Source organism: Orycteropus afer, unplaced genomic scaffold (assembly GCF_000298275.1).
Source record: "Orycteropus afer afer isolate SDZICR_OR568_19922 unplaced genomic scaffold, OryAfe1.0 scaffold00088, whole genome shotgun sequence".
NCBI classification, from domain to species: Eukaryota; Metazoa; Chordata; class Mammalia; order Tubulidentata; family Orycteropodidae; genus Orycteropus; species Orycteropus afer.
Genome location: NW_006921675.1, coordinates 4,955,713 through 4,969,347, shown reverse-complemented (window position 1 = coordinate 4,969,347; position 13,635 = coordinate 4,955,713). Strand labels below are relative to the sequence as shown.

The 13,635-nt window shown below is 39.1% G+C and overlaps 2 protein-coding genes across 2 annotated transcripts in view; one reads left to right on the top strand and one right to left on the bottom strand.

Annotated features, from left to right (window-relative positions):
- The window catches only part of PLEK2 (pleckstrin 2), a 36,816-nt gene extending 35,184 nt beyond the window's left edge, over positions 1-1,632 (top strand). The window contains exon 9 of the mRNA XM_007942303.1: positions 1,505-1,632. Coding sequence (XP_007940494.1) covers positions 1,505-1,632 — 128 coding nt within the window. The remainder of the gene's footprint in view (positions 1-1,504) is intronic.
- A 4,322-nt stretch (positions 1,633-5,954) lies between these two features.
- The window catches only part of EIF2S1 (eukaryotic translation initiation factor 2 subunit alpha), a 20,222-nt gene continuing 12,541 nt past the window's right edge, over positions 5,955-13,635 (bottom strand). The window contains exons 3-7 of the mRNA XM_007942302.2: positions 13,174-13,325; positions 9,735-9,841; positions 7,693-7,790; positions 6,829-6,972; positions 5,955-6,080 (exon numbers count right to left, since the gene is read on the bottom strand). Of these exons, the coding sequence (XP_007940493.1) occupies positions 5,955-6,080; positions 6,829-6,972; positions 7,693-7,790; positions 9,735-9,841; positions 13,174-13,325 (627 nt within the window). The remainder of the gene's footprint in view (positions 6,081-6,828; positions 6,973-7,692; positions 7,791-9,734; positions 9,842-13,173; positions 13,326-13,635) is intronic.

Sequence of the window (13,635 nt, the reverse complement as noted above, 5' to 3'; positions counted from 1 at the left end):
AACCTTCCTTCCAAGGAGTGGCTGGTGGGTTTGAACCGCCAGCCTTCTGGTTAGCAGTCAAGTGCCTTAGGCACTATGCTACCAGAGCTCCTCACATCACACTTTAATACCTATATCACCTAATTTCCCAAGAGCCAGCTAAGGTAGGCAAATAGTATTAACCCCATTTTATGGATGTAGAAATTGAGATTCACAGAAGTTAAACTATTTAAAGTCAAATTTGATGGCTTCCTGTCTCCAATTTGGCACAATTGTGCCCCACTTTGTATAGATTATCAGGATCTTCATGTGTTGAAAAGATGACATTCATCTTTACTTCTTTTAATGTAAATATACTGGACTCTTTCATATGAATAGATGATTGCAGATCTATGGCTAACATAGGAGGAGGCAAGAGGGCTTTCAAGGAATGTCTAGACATACCACTGGTGGGCTTTAGGCTCAACTGAGGAGGAAAAAAGGAAAGCATGTCTGGTGGGGATTCCCTAACCACATACATACATACATACTTCACTATGTATGCACTTGCACATTTGTATGTGTGTCTGTGTTTCAAACTAAAAGTGAAATAGGACCAAATGCAGATCCCTGCCTGCGGTGCAGTCAGGCCAAAACAGTTTACACACTGAGTGATTAAGAGGAGAGAAAATTATTTATTGCAAAGTGGCAATGCAAGGAGCAAGATCTGACTCCCAGAAACTCCATCGAATTAGTTTTGTAGGTCTCAGAAGAGAGGGCCATAAAATTTCAGGAATTTAGGCGTGAGATGGTTGACGATTGGCTGAAATTTCCTTTGCCTCAGTTTAAAGGGACAGTAGCATTTTGAGCTAGTGCACTTGCTTACTGGATGAGTCACATGGCTTCCTGTCATCAGCTGATTGGGGTTTAGGCAGAGAAGAGAGTGTTAGTTCCAGTAACTTTGTTCCCCCGTCCCACTGCACATGTCTGCGGGCCAGAGTTAATTTTCAAGTTGTTTTCTAAGACACATTAACGTTACATTTATCACCTGTGCCTAAGGAAATAGCAGGAAAGAATGTTTTTTTTTTTTTTTTCCCATTCAGTTCTTAAGGAACTAAGCTTATCGTATTTACTCATCTGTTGCCAACCGGGGTCCTATGTGTTTACTCATCTATCTACAACTGGGGTCCAGGGTGGGAAAATGTTATGTGCCGTCGAGTCGGCCCCGACTCATAGCAACCCCTCCTTGGGTTTCCGAGGCGGTTATCACTATGGAAGTAGATTGCCCAACCTTCCTTCTGAGGGGTAGCTGGTGGGTTTGAACTGCCAGCCTTCTGGTTAGCAGTCAAGTGCCTTAGGCACTATGCTACCAGAGCTCCTGGGTGGGGAAATAGTTGAGGGTAATTAAGTTTACTTATCTATTCCCAGCCAGGTTCCTATCTGTTCTAATTATCTGTTTTAACCAGGGTGTGGAAATAGTTTTTGACTTTATTCTGTTTCAAAAGCAGACATGAATGTTCACTCACTGATTTTTTTTTCTGCCTAGGAGTTAAAGGGAATGTCCAGGGAAATCTCTTTAAAGTGATTACTAAGGATGACACACACTACTACATTCAGGCCAGCAGCAAGGCTGAGCGAACAGAGTGGATTGAAGCTATCAAACAGCTAACGTGAATTTGGCAAAAGCCTGAAGAAACAGAACCAGGATTCCTTCCTGCTACTACAGGATACATACAGGGTTTCATGGAGAACAGGAGTGTGTTATGACCACCAATAAGGAGTTTAACAAGCCAAAAACTTTTTGTACCACTTTGAAGACTGGTGAGTCCGTTAGTTAAAATCAGCAGTGGTGCCATTTCCTTCTGCATCTTTGTGCTATCTACATAGAAAGGCTGGAATAGCCATCAGGCGTCAGAACTTTGACTTCTGCCAATTATCACAGATAGCCCTGTTCCTTGGGCACCAAAATAGGTTCCCCTTATTCTAACACTAACACTGGACATGTTGTAGAACTGACTGGAATTCTGGTCTCATGGCAGTTCTCTGAAATGATGTCTAAAACTTTTATCTCTTTCTCTGGAATTAATAAAGTGACATTTGTTTCTGGCTACTATTCCAGTTCCTGATAAGTTTTATAGCTTCAAAGGTCTCTCATGCTTGAGGCTACATGGATTGTTAGGGAAACTGATTATGCAAACATCTCAAGTGATTGCCAGCACCAACTCATACTTCAACTAAAATGGGTGTGGTGGCCAGACTTAGGTTGAGCATTCCTATTTTTGCTTTGAAAATAAGCCTGCACAAGTACTATACTGCAGAAAAGAAATTATGGTGTGGGTAGGAGTGAATAGTTAGTTATATACACAGACACACACACACAGAGTAAAGTTAGTCCTCTATGAAACATGAACGTTCAGAAAAAGATGAAGAGCTGGAGCAGGAGCTGCTAAATTTAGATGAAAGGACAGAGATGGATGTAAACAGGAAAAGAATTAAATCAAGGTATGAAATTTTGGTTTCAAAATGAACATCAACTGAGACAATAAGTACCAAGAAATTTCACCCACTGGGACGTTAATCTGTAGTAGTGAAAAGTCTGTATCATATAATGTTTTTAAAGAACATTTTTATTACTTTCAAATACAATAATCTGGCACAAACTATTGCCAGCATTCTTGCCAAGTACAAGTGCTTGGACTTGCTTTAATAGAATAGATATGTACCCTCCATTCAAGGGGAGTGGATACATCTATAGTGCTCAAATAAGTTTGTCTTCTTAAATAGTTTGAACTTCTTCCTTTGAATCTTTAGACTACCTGACCTGAATGGTCAGCAATTCCAAGCTAATGAGCTTTTACTTTATTCCTTACATTGTAAGAGACCTCATCTTTGAAAGCACCATTTTACCATCTGGCATTTCACCAAGATCTAGTGTTCCTGGAACTAGTTCCTTTATTGCTTTATGAATATTGACATGTGTTTATCTGAAGAACATTTGGTTTGATGGCTTCTTGCCTGTGCCCCACTTTGCATAGGTACCATCAGGATCTTCATGTGTTGAAGGTACTGGCACACTTGAATTTTTAAAAACCTTTAATTATTTTTGCTGTGCAAGTAACCAGGTCAGAGAATGCTTGGAAGTATGCCACCTGAGTAGGTAACTGTAGTGCTTGGCATGGTGTAATGACCTTCTCTGTAGGCTCCCACTAAGTGTTTGCCTTGTTTTGCTATAAAACCACTGTGAACAATGGGTTAGATGTTCAAATTTTCTCTAGTTGCATAAATGAAACCCAAACTATAGCTACTTTTCAGTTATGAGTTGATAACCATCTGACCTCTGTTATCAACAGCAGAGTGGGGAGTAGATGAAATTGTCAACATTTTTAAAGAAAAGACTTCTAGGGGAGAGATCCAAAATTTGGGTAAACTGTTCAATTTTCTTTATCTGTCCTCTTCCTCAAGTTACTCAGTAGCTGGGTGTGTGCATTTTGTCCTCATGCTTGGGAGAGATACTTTCAGGTCAGCAGCATGTCTGCATACTTTAATTTGTTCTCTTCTTCATGCTATCAGTGAGGCACTGATCTTTTTCTGGCAAGGGTCAAAAACTTGCAAAATTTCTATGCAACAGAGTAAAATGCTTATATAAAATCATTCACCATGGAGGGCACTGGTATTTTCCAACAGTGATGGCTTCTTAAGTATAACAAAATTCAATTCTTCTGCCTATAGAAAACGTTTAAGGAATATCTATTATGTTTTGGTAACACTTTTGATACTGTGATCTTTATAAACTTGTTTTTTGATACCTCAGGAAGACAGAGTGAAAATTATGTATCAAGTTAAAGATCACATCTTAATTACATTCAAATTCTTCTCTAAATCCCTTCCCAGTGTGGCATAGCTAGCAGACTCTCACCCTTGGAAACTAGCCATCTGGATGTTGCTTTGTTGTTGTTGTTATGTGCCGTCGAGTCAGCCCTGACTCATAGCGACCACTCCTTGGGTTTCCGAGGCAGTATCACTATGGAAGTAGCATTGCCCAACCTTCCTTCCGAGGAGTGGCTGGTGGGTTTGAACTGCCAGCCTTCTGGTTAGCAGTCAAGTGCCTTAGCCACTACGCTACCAGAGCTCCCCTGGATGTTGCTACAGGCTGCTTAACGAAACAAAGAGACAGATATTCACAAATGCCAGAGTCACCATCTTCTTACATTTTCTATCCTTTAAGTCTTTTCTGGATTTACTAGGGTGGGTTAGGTTTAATCTTCTAGGTAAGTATCTATTCCAAGGGATAATTAATAAAATTAAATATATTTGGTATCTCATTACATGAGTGAAGACAAGAAGACCAAAGTAATTTGCTCCACTCTGATTACTAAAGCTGTAACTTCATGTTACCTATAAAACTTATTTTATACATACACCTTTCAAATAAAAACTCGCTCTCAAAGATAATAAAAATACAGAAAAATTGCTGGAACTGTGTGGAAGCCAATACCTTTGTAATAAAGAAAACTGACACTCCAGGGGGCACTTACTAGGCGCTTTAGTGCGAAAACAAAATCCAAAGATGGGTGATGAGACTCAAAGTAACTAAGCCAAAGCAGCAGCATCTTCTTTTAAAAACAACATACTTTACCACCCTGAAGTGTGAACTCAAGCAAGCCGCAGCTCAAGTACACCAAAACAAGGTGTACTTGTTACTATGACAAATTCTCTCTCATATCATACGTCATTGATCTAAAATACAGGCAGTCCCTAGATTACAAACATCCAACTTACAGATACTCCTGCTTGCCTTTTGCTGTATGTAAATTTGTCCTAACTTTCAAATGATTGAACCACCCATACTTGCAACAAATTCTTCATCAAAATCACTTTCACATGCTGCATGTACAGCTTTTAAATCACTGAAAAGGCTTAGAGGCTTTTCTTGCATTGAAGTACAGCTAAGTAAGAACCATATGCACCTATTCAGACTAACTTACAAATTTGTCTTGAAGACATACTTAGGAATGGATCTGTTTATAAGCCCGGATACTGCCTGTAGGTAAAAGGGTCACAACCAATCCAATTCTGTAATTGCTATTTTTATGATTTTTTCCCCTAAAGCTTTCACTGCTGTTAAAATTATTTTCTTTAAAATATCATTTTGAAAGGATCTGCTAAGTAGATCCATTCTAGCATATTTTTTAAACTCCAGAATTAATCCCTCTTATAGAGTAAGATATTCCAAAGGCACATAAAATGCTAGCTGTTCATAAGCCCTTGTTGTTGTTGTTGTTGTTACGTGCCGTCGAGTCATACCTGACTCGTAGCGACCCCTCCTTGGGTTTCCGAGGCAGTATCACTACGGAAGTAGGATTGCCCAACCTTCCTTCCGAGGAGTGGCTGGTGGGTTTGAACCGCCAGCCGTCTGGTTAGCAGGCAAGTGTCTTAGCCACTATGCTACCAGAGCTCCCTCATAATAAGCCCTTATGTTTCTTTATCTAGACTAAAATGAATCGAATTAAAAGTCTTAGTTCTCAGAAGAATGCTTTACCTAGTGACAAGAAGGAAGAAGCCTATGTAGTTAAATATCCCACAAATTTATTTAATGTTTGCGTGAATACACTTTATAGAAAGATTGGGACTGCTTGGTTTGAGTGCCCTTGGTAAATCTCATGGAGGCACTGAACTACAAAGAGGTCCAATCTGAGGACATCAGAAAAGGAAACCACAGGCCCAAATTTGACTGCTCTTAGTTTAAAGATTTTAGTCTCTAGTGAAATTAGGCCACTCCCATAAAAAATGCTCAATGTGTTGGAGCTACTGTGTGAAAACAGCTAACATTTAGGAGGGCATTTCACGTTCTGGTGTGCTGGAATATTTAAATACTTAGAAATAAAAAATATTCAGCTTTAAAGTTTTCAATACTGGAAAACTTTCAAGTCTAGGGTTGAAACAGTCCAGCCAGGAAGGGCTGCTTTGTATTCCTTAAATTGGACTTGGTTTCCCAGTTAATCTTCAGCTTTGGCTTCCATTTCTTCTGCATCATCATCTCCATCCACTTCTGCATTTTCTCTCTCAAGCCTCTCCAGCTGCCTTGCAAGCTCGGTCTCATCTGTATCTGTGACCACTTTGGGCTATGGAAGCAGAGGCATAATTTCAAAGTGAAGTAGAAAAATAGGATGCAAATTCAATTTCACTGCCTATTAAGGAAACACTTTTCTTAACAAATCCCCCATATTTGATCATTTCTGAGTGCTGATGTATCATTAGTAACTAGTAAACAAGACGATACAAGAAAAAGATGTGTGAATGTATTAAAATGGAATACTATTCCCCATCATTTTTACAAGTGGAAACTAAAAATATATGAAAACAACCTCACTTGCTATGTATCTTTAAAGCAAGTCTACAAATGATAGATATCCTGTTGAACAACAACAAAGTATGCCCAGGCTCAAAACAAATTACTTACTACTCCTTTCTACAGAGGGAACCACCACACCCCCACGATGAAATCAGGTTTCTTATTGAGATGAGAAAAGATAGACCACTCTTACTGTGAGATCAACTTTTAAGCATTCCACATGCAAATTCTGGTAATAATTACTCCTTTATTGTCTGTATTTTCCACGGGAGAAAAACCCACCACCACCAGGGATTACTGTCTTGAATAACCATCCCACAATATGTAAGACAGTTCAGTGCTAATGGCTCTTACTTACTTATAAAAAGCCCTTTGAACCAATGGATAATTATAATCCTAATTGTATATGATGTTTTAAAAAGCAGTGATTAGGTATTTTAGAACACAAATCATTTAGATGATTTAAATTTCTTTAAAAAACTTAAGAACAAGGCAGAAAAAGAAGGTACTGATCTCACCTCCATTTGAACGTTGAAGACACCCCTCTTTTCTTCAATCTTTTCTTTGATAACAGCCATAGCTTGGTTGAGGACAGAGAGGCCTTCTGTTCTCTCCAGGGTGGTTGTAGTCATCACATACCGAGGAGGAGCTATTAGATTAATCTAAGGGAGAAAGACAAAAAAAAAATCAATCATGAATGTACCTTTCAATATACAACTATTAGGGTGCTCAAGAACAGCTTAATCTGCTGCACTAACATATCACCCTAAAACTTACCTACAAATTCTGTAGGCCAATAATTTGGTATGATTTGTTAATGCAGCAAAAACTAATTACAGTTGTTCATTGGTATCTGTGGGAGATTGGTTCCAGGACCACACTGCCTGTGGATACCAAATCAGTGGATGCTTAAGTTTCTTCTATAAAATGGCATAGTACTTGCATATAACATTCACACATCCTCTTGTATACTTAAAATCACCTCTAGATTACTTATAATACTGAATACAATGTAAATGCTACATAAGTAGCACTTTCTATTCCTGCTTAGCTATTGAGGGATCACTTTGACCGCTTGTCTTTTTCCCCCAAGTATTTCCGACCCATGGTTAGTCTATATGCTGATGTGGAACTGTAGATTCACTAACCAAAGCTGTTGTCGGGGGTGCTATAAGCATTTCAAGATACTAAGAGCATTCCGGGCACAGCAACTCTTTGTTGTATACGAAGTTTAACACTGATAAGCCTCTGGTACCAGTAGGAATCACCACTGAGTATGACAGTAGCAACAGCAACACTACCAACAAAAAGTCTACTTAAAACAAGGCTCTGATTTGGTTTGCGTGGATGCTTCAGCAGGGAGGGAGAAAACGACAACTCACCTTGATGGGCATGGTTTCTGTGGAACAATTCAAACCCGCTCTCAGGGCTTCTTTTACGGCATCAATGCCTTCATAACCATAACAAGCCACTTCAATATCTAAAATGAAAAACGTTTTTTTAAAAGCTAACATCGGAAGGAAGGTTGGGCAATCCTACTTCCGTAGTGATACTGCCTCGGAAACCCAAGGAGGGGTCTCTATGAGTCAGGGCTGACTCGACGGCACATAACAACAACATCAAAAACGTAGTAATATCTCAAGGTTTAAAATAAATCAGAGGTGAGATATATATACTAGTGTTCAAATACTTATGAATGTTTTCGTCACCCTTTAAATTAGAAATCCCAGCTATTAGCTGTCATAATTAAAAAAAAAAAAAACACCTGAATTATGAATTTTTTTTTTTTACTGTGATTTGAGTGAAAATTTACAAAGCAAAATTCACTTTCCATACAACAGTTCACATACACCACATACACTTTGTCTTATGACATTGACTACAATTTACCCTAATGCGACAGCTCCCCTCCCACTTCCTCCTGATAGTTACCTCTTGCCTGTGTCCATCCCTTCACGTACTCCCGCCCCCTAAGCTGTTTCCCTGTGCATACAGAGCCCTTCTTTCTCCCATGATTGTTCTGTCCAAGGAATGTATCTACCTCAGGTAAATGTTCAACTCCTATGCCTGTTTTTTGTTTGGCTGGAAGCCACAGGTATGGGTTCAATTCCAGACCTGAAGGGCAGCTAGGGGCCATAGTCTCAGTGGTTCCACCAGGCTCCATCAGACCAGCAAGCCTGGTTCCCCACTCCACCATTTTTTTTTCCAATTGATTTTGAGTTTTGTTCCACATTGTTCTCCCTCTGAATTATGAAAATTTTTAAAATTAGGGGGAAAAAAAAAACCCATCCAACTGTATTTTTTCATCTATACCAAACGACCTAAAGATGAAGTTATAAAAGACAAAAATTTATCAAATAACTTAAATTCTGGCTATGAAATCTAGGAAAGAGACTCTAGGTTTAGACTTGTATGCTACCAAGTTGATTCTGACTTATAGTGACCCTTTATGACAGAGTAGAAATGTCCCACAGGGTTTGCTAGGCTGAGGTTGCCAGTCCAGCAGATTGCCAATCTTTTGTCCTGTGAAGCCACTGGTAGGTATTAACTGCTGACATTTTGGTTTCCTTGGGTTCAGATCCTAATCCCAACCTTGTATCTCATTTCCTTATGTGTAAAATGGAGATTAGGAATAATGTGGTAAAGATCGAAGGAAACAGTAACCATGATAGTTTAGAACAGTCACCAACTATCTATTCCATTCACAAATACGCATACTCTTAACTCGGCATTTCTCCTGCTAGGAATATTTCAGAGAACACTGTAATGGTAGGTATGTATCAACAAGGCTATTAATTTGCAGTGTATTAGTAATAGTGGGGAAAAAAAAATAGCACAACCTAAGTGTTTATCAAGAGGGAACTAGTTTATAGTAGGGTTTAAGTGTTTCATGTAATACCACCCAGCTATTAAAACACATGAAAGATTCCTATATTCTGCATGGGAGGATACCTAGTGGTAGGAACTGAGTGGAAAAAGCTAATTGGAGACAATTCACATAGTACAATCCCATCTTTTTAAAAAAGAAATTTAAATGTGAATGTACAGAATACGTATAAAAAAAATGTTCAAAAGAATATATTCCGAACTATTAATAGTCGTTATTTCCAGAGAGATGGGAGAATATTGCTACACTGTGACAATGTTTTACGGTATGCGCTAAAACAAATGTCCCTTTAAAAAAGGGCTTACTTAAGGTTAGTTTAACTTATATGATCGTTACTAACTTGTGCTAACACATACAATTTAAGATGATTCAGTAGAAGCAAAATAATTTAATTTCTTTAACTCCTCTTGTTATGAAAAAAGCTAAACATTTGGAGAAGTTTAGAGATGTTGATGCAGCAATATATTCTCTGTTAAGGCTCGTTATTTTAAGAGTTCTTTGTACATATAAAAAATTTTACAAATCATTAATGTTTACCTGCTCGAATTTTAACAGCCTGTGGAGTCAAACGCCTATTAATATTGTCAATGAGTACTCGCCGCTCATTTTCATTCAAATCTAAACTATCCAAAATAGCTGGGTCTCTGATTAAAAAGACAAAGAAAACACAAAAAATCAGGGTTAAATGACAGATAACTGTGAAATCAAACACATTACCAGAGAATAATGGTTAAGAGTATAGGCTTTGATGTCAGAATTCAAGTTCAAATCTTAGTTTTTCACTTTAGTAACTATGTATCTCTGGGCCTTTCTAAACCTTGGCTTCCAAATGTAAAATGGGAAGAAAACAGCAAAACTCACAGGATTGTGGTGATAGCAGCATATGACAAATACAAATCAGTTCATCTTGGTCATTATTAAGTTAAGTGTTTTTTAGAGCTCTGGCTAAAATGAACAATTAAAAATGTCTCTAAATATTTATGACATTCCACTACAATGAAGCATTTCCATGTAACTAGCAATCACTGCTTCAAGGAGCTTATAATCTAGTTTGAAAAGAACAAAAGTATTGAAAAATTTATAAAAATGAAAGTGCATTCATGGAAGCCAGGAGAGGAAGGGATCGTTTTCAGCTGGTGGAGTCACAAAGGGTTTCATGGAGAAATGGTTCTGATGTGACCCTCAGACCTGCCAAAGCACCATGAGACAGGGACCAGGGTTTTGTTAACTACTATATTATCAGCACAACTCCTAGCAGCCTGGTGAATTAATGACTGAAACAATGGCTAAGAATTTTACTTTCTTACAAACAATTGCAAGAGAGTTACAACACAGAAAAAAAAGAACAGTATGACAAGCACCAGTTTTAAAAAGCAGGGGTCTAGTTAAAGAATAAAAGGCAGAAGGATTTGGGTGGAGGGAGCATTCATTTTGCAAGTAACTATGTACCAACCAACAAGAAGATAAACCAACAGAAAATGGGCAAATGAGATGAACAAATGTTTTGTAGAAAAAATACATATGGTCAATAAATATATGGAAATACGTATACCTTACCTTATCCATAGTGAAGAAATTGCAAATCAAAACAAGATGCAATTGGCAAAAGGAAAAAAATGCGAGATACATACAAATGTTGATGAGGATGTAAGGATGTAAGAACACTCATACAATTGCTAGAAACCAAAAACTCACTGCCGTTGAGTCGGATCCGACTCAGAGACCCCTCCTTGGGTTTCCAAAGTGGTATCACTATGGAAGTACATTGCTCAACCTTCCTTCTGAGGAGTGGCTGATGGGTTTGAACCGCCAGCCTTCTGGTTAGCAGTCAAGTGCCTTAGCCACTACGCTACCAGAGCTCCTTACACACCTACAGATTTGGAGAAATCCTGATCAACAACAAATACAAGCTATAGACAGACACAGTGATACAATAAATAATAAAAAAAGGGTTCTACAGATACTTTATGGAGACATATACTTAGTAAGGATTAAAAACAAATTGTAACGACACTAATTTCAGAATAGTGATTATTACCGATGAATGAGGGGAACAGATGGGAGGGGTAAAACACTGTTTCCAACTATCTTAGTAATTTCTCTCAAAGAAAAAATATATGAAGTACACTTGGCAAAGAACTAACATTATTAAGTAATCTGGATAGTGGCTACATGAGTGATGAGACCAGACAAAGACAGAAGCTAGAGAAGTAAGCTGGGACCAGCTGATGACTGTAAACAAGTTAACAAATACACTTACTGTGGACACAGAAATATAAAGCAGTGCTTGGATGGTTAACAGCACAAACTCTGGATCCTGGCTCTATCATTTGCTAACTGTGACCTTGGACAAATTACTTTTATCTCTGCCTCCATTTCTGCATCTATAATATAGGGATAATAACTTACACCACAGGGTTGTTATGAGAATTACATAATGGTTAGTTATTCTTATTTTTCACCCTTTGTACAATGATACGGAGAGAGGAGTACTTTTAAGACATGTCAGGGTCTTCCAGACGGGATTTGAAGCCTCAGATGAAATTGCCTGCTGGACACTGATTGTCTCATTTGAGGGCTGAAGGGACTAATATCTGTGGCAGCCCACCAGTTGGGAGCTAACCTTAATGCAGCAGTGAGGCTGCCTGTGGAGCATTACCATTGAGGGAAGAGTGGGAGGTGAAGAAGCAGACACAGTGAGGTCAGAGAACTGAAGGAGCGTGGCTGTTCAAAGGCTAGGACATGGTGCATGCTATAGAAGAAAGTAGAGGGAAGGTTGAGAAGTCTGGTTCTTAGCATAAATGGGACAAACCAGAGCATATATTTATGTGGATGGAACAAAGCCATTAAAGGGAAAGACTGAAGACTCAGAGGGAATAATGGTTGGAAAGAGATCCTTAAGGAGTAGTTGGGCACCGGTCCTAAGAATAACTTGAGGGCAGCAGGAAGGATAAGGATTATAGTGTGTCAGGAGTGCAGGAGGAAACGGCAGGTGGAATGGAGGTAAGTTTGCAGAAATAATGAAAAGAGGTAGAGGAGTTCTTGCACAATGGCTCCTATTTCTCTATAAAACAGGTGGTGAGTTCATGAGCTCAGAGTGAGGAAAGAGCAGTGGAGTGGCTATTTGCAAAAATGGTGTGGAGAAGCTCTGAAATACGAGTATGGGAGGAAGAGCCGACTAAGAGCAGAGAGAATGTGGGGATGTAGGGAGGCCTTGCTGAGGCTGGAGACCATGAATATGAGGTGGAACCAACCTGCAAAACTGTAATTTTTCTCTAGCGGCATTCAGCACTCTACAAGTGTAGTGAAGGCAGGAACATTGCTCCAGGGCTGGATGTAACAGAGTGACAAACAGGGTAAAAAGTTCAAGATATTGACAAGAAAGTTGTTGAACTGGACCCTGGTGTGTCTATGCTGGGTAAGAAAGAAAAGACAGCACAAGGTAAAAAGATAGGGAGGGAAAAAAAAGTTTGGAATTACAGCCTGAGGTAAGAGAATAGGACTAACTATATGGATGAGAACTAGAAGAATAGAAAGCTGTGGTAAAAGAATGAAATATGTGAATTAAAGGTTTTAGACACCAAATCCTGTCTAATGTGATGGTTAAGGCCCAGGGTGAGGGTATGAAAAACACTGGCTGAAATGATGTAGGCCGAAGGTCAAATGAATCACAGTAAAAATAAGAGGCTACAGTTTTGGATGAGACATTTATATTGGTCCTGAAGTTACCAGGACAATAACAAAACTAGGGAAGAAATGAAGATGTAAAAGAGAGCAAGGTGAGATGAAACCATACAGATTTGGCTGCATGGGACTCATCCAGATCATGGGTCTTTTATACTGAAATATTCTCATCTAAATTTGGCAAGAGTTTAATACATGGATGGTGTGCTATTAAATGCCAGGCTATCAACTTGTGTGTTAGACCCAGCAGCCAGGAGATCAAGGTAGAGGCAGAACCAAAAGGCGTTCTTACGAGACTGCGTGCTTGAATGCATCATAGGCACCATATCCAGGTCTCCTGTACTTGTCATCAAACACCCAGGCAGTCCTCTGGAACAGGCTCTCCAGCTGCTCATCTTTGGTGTATTCTAACACCTCAGCCACGTGACGAAGAATGCTGTAAACCTAGAAACAAAATGAAAGGGCCAATAATCCAAATATACTTATTATAACATTTCATGGTGATCCATTCCCACATCCCCTTCTCTAAAGGGACACAACAATTTATAAAGTTGTGGATTAATTTAGTCCACAGTAGTGGGTAGTCCAAGCTCAGTTATTAAAAGTACCTAAACCCTGCAGCCCCAGGGTTACAGGTGAGGAGAGACAACTCAGGGACGCCCAAAGTAGCAAGTGGGAAGAGCAGGAGAAAGGGGATTAAAAGCCAGGAAGCCAGAGAGAAGAGCAGTCAGCTGAAGGGATTAGGTGAGGAGAG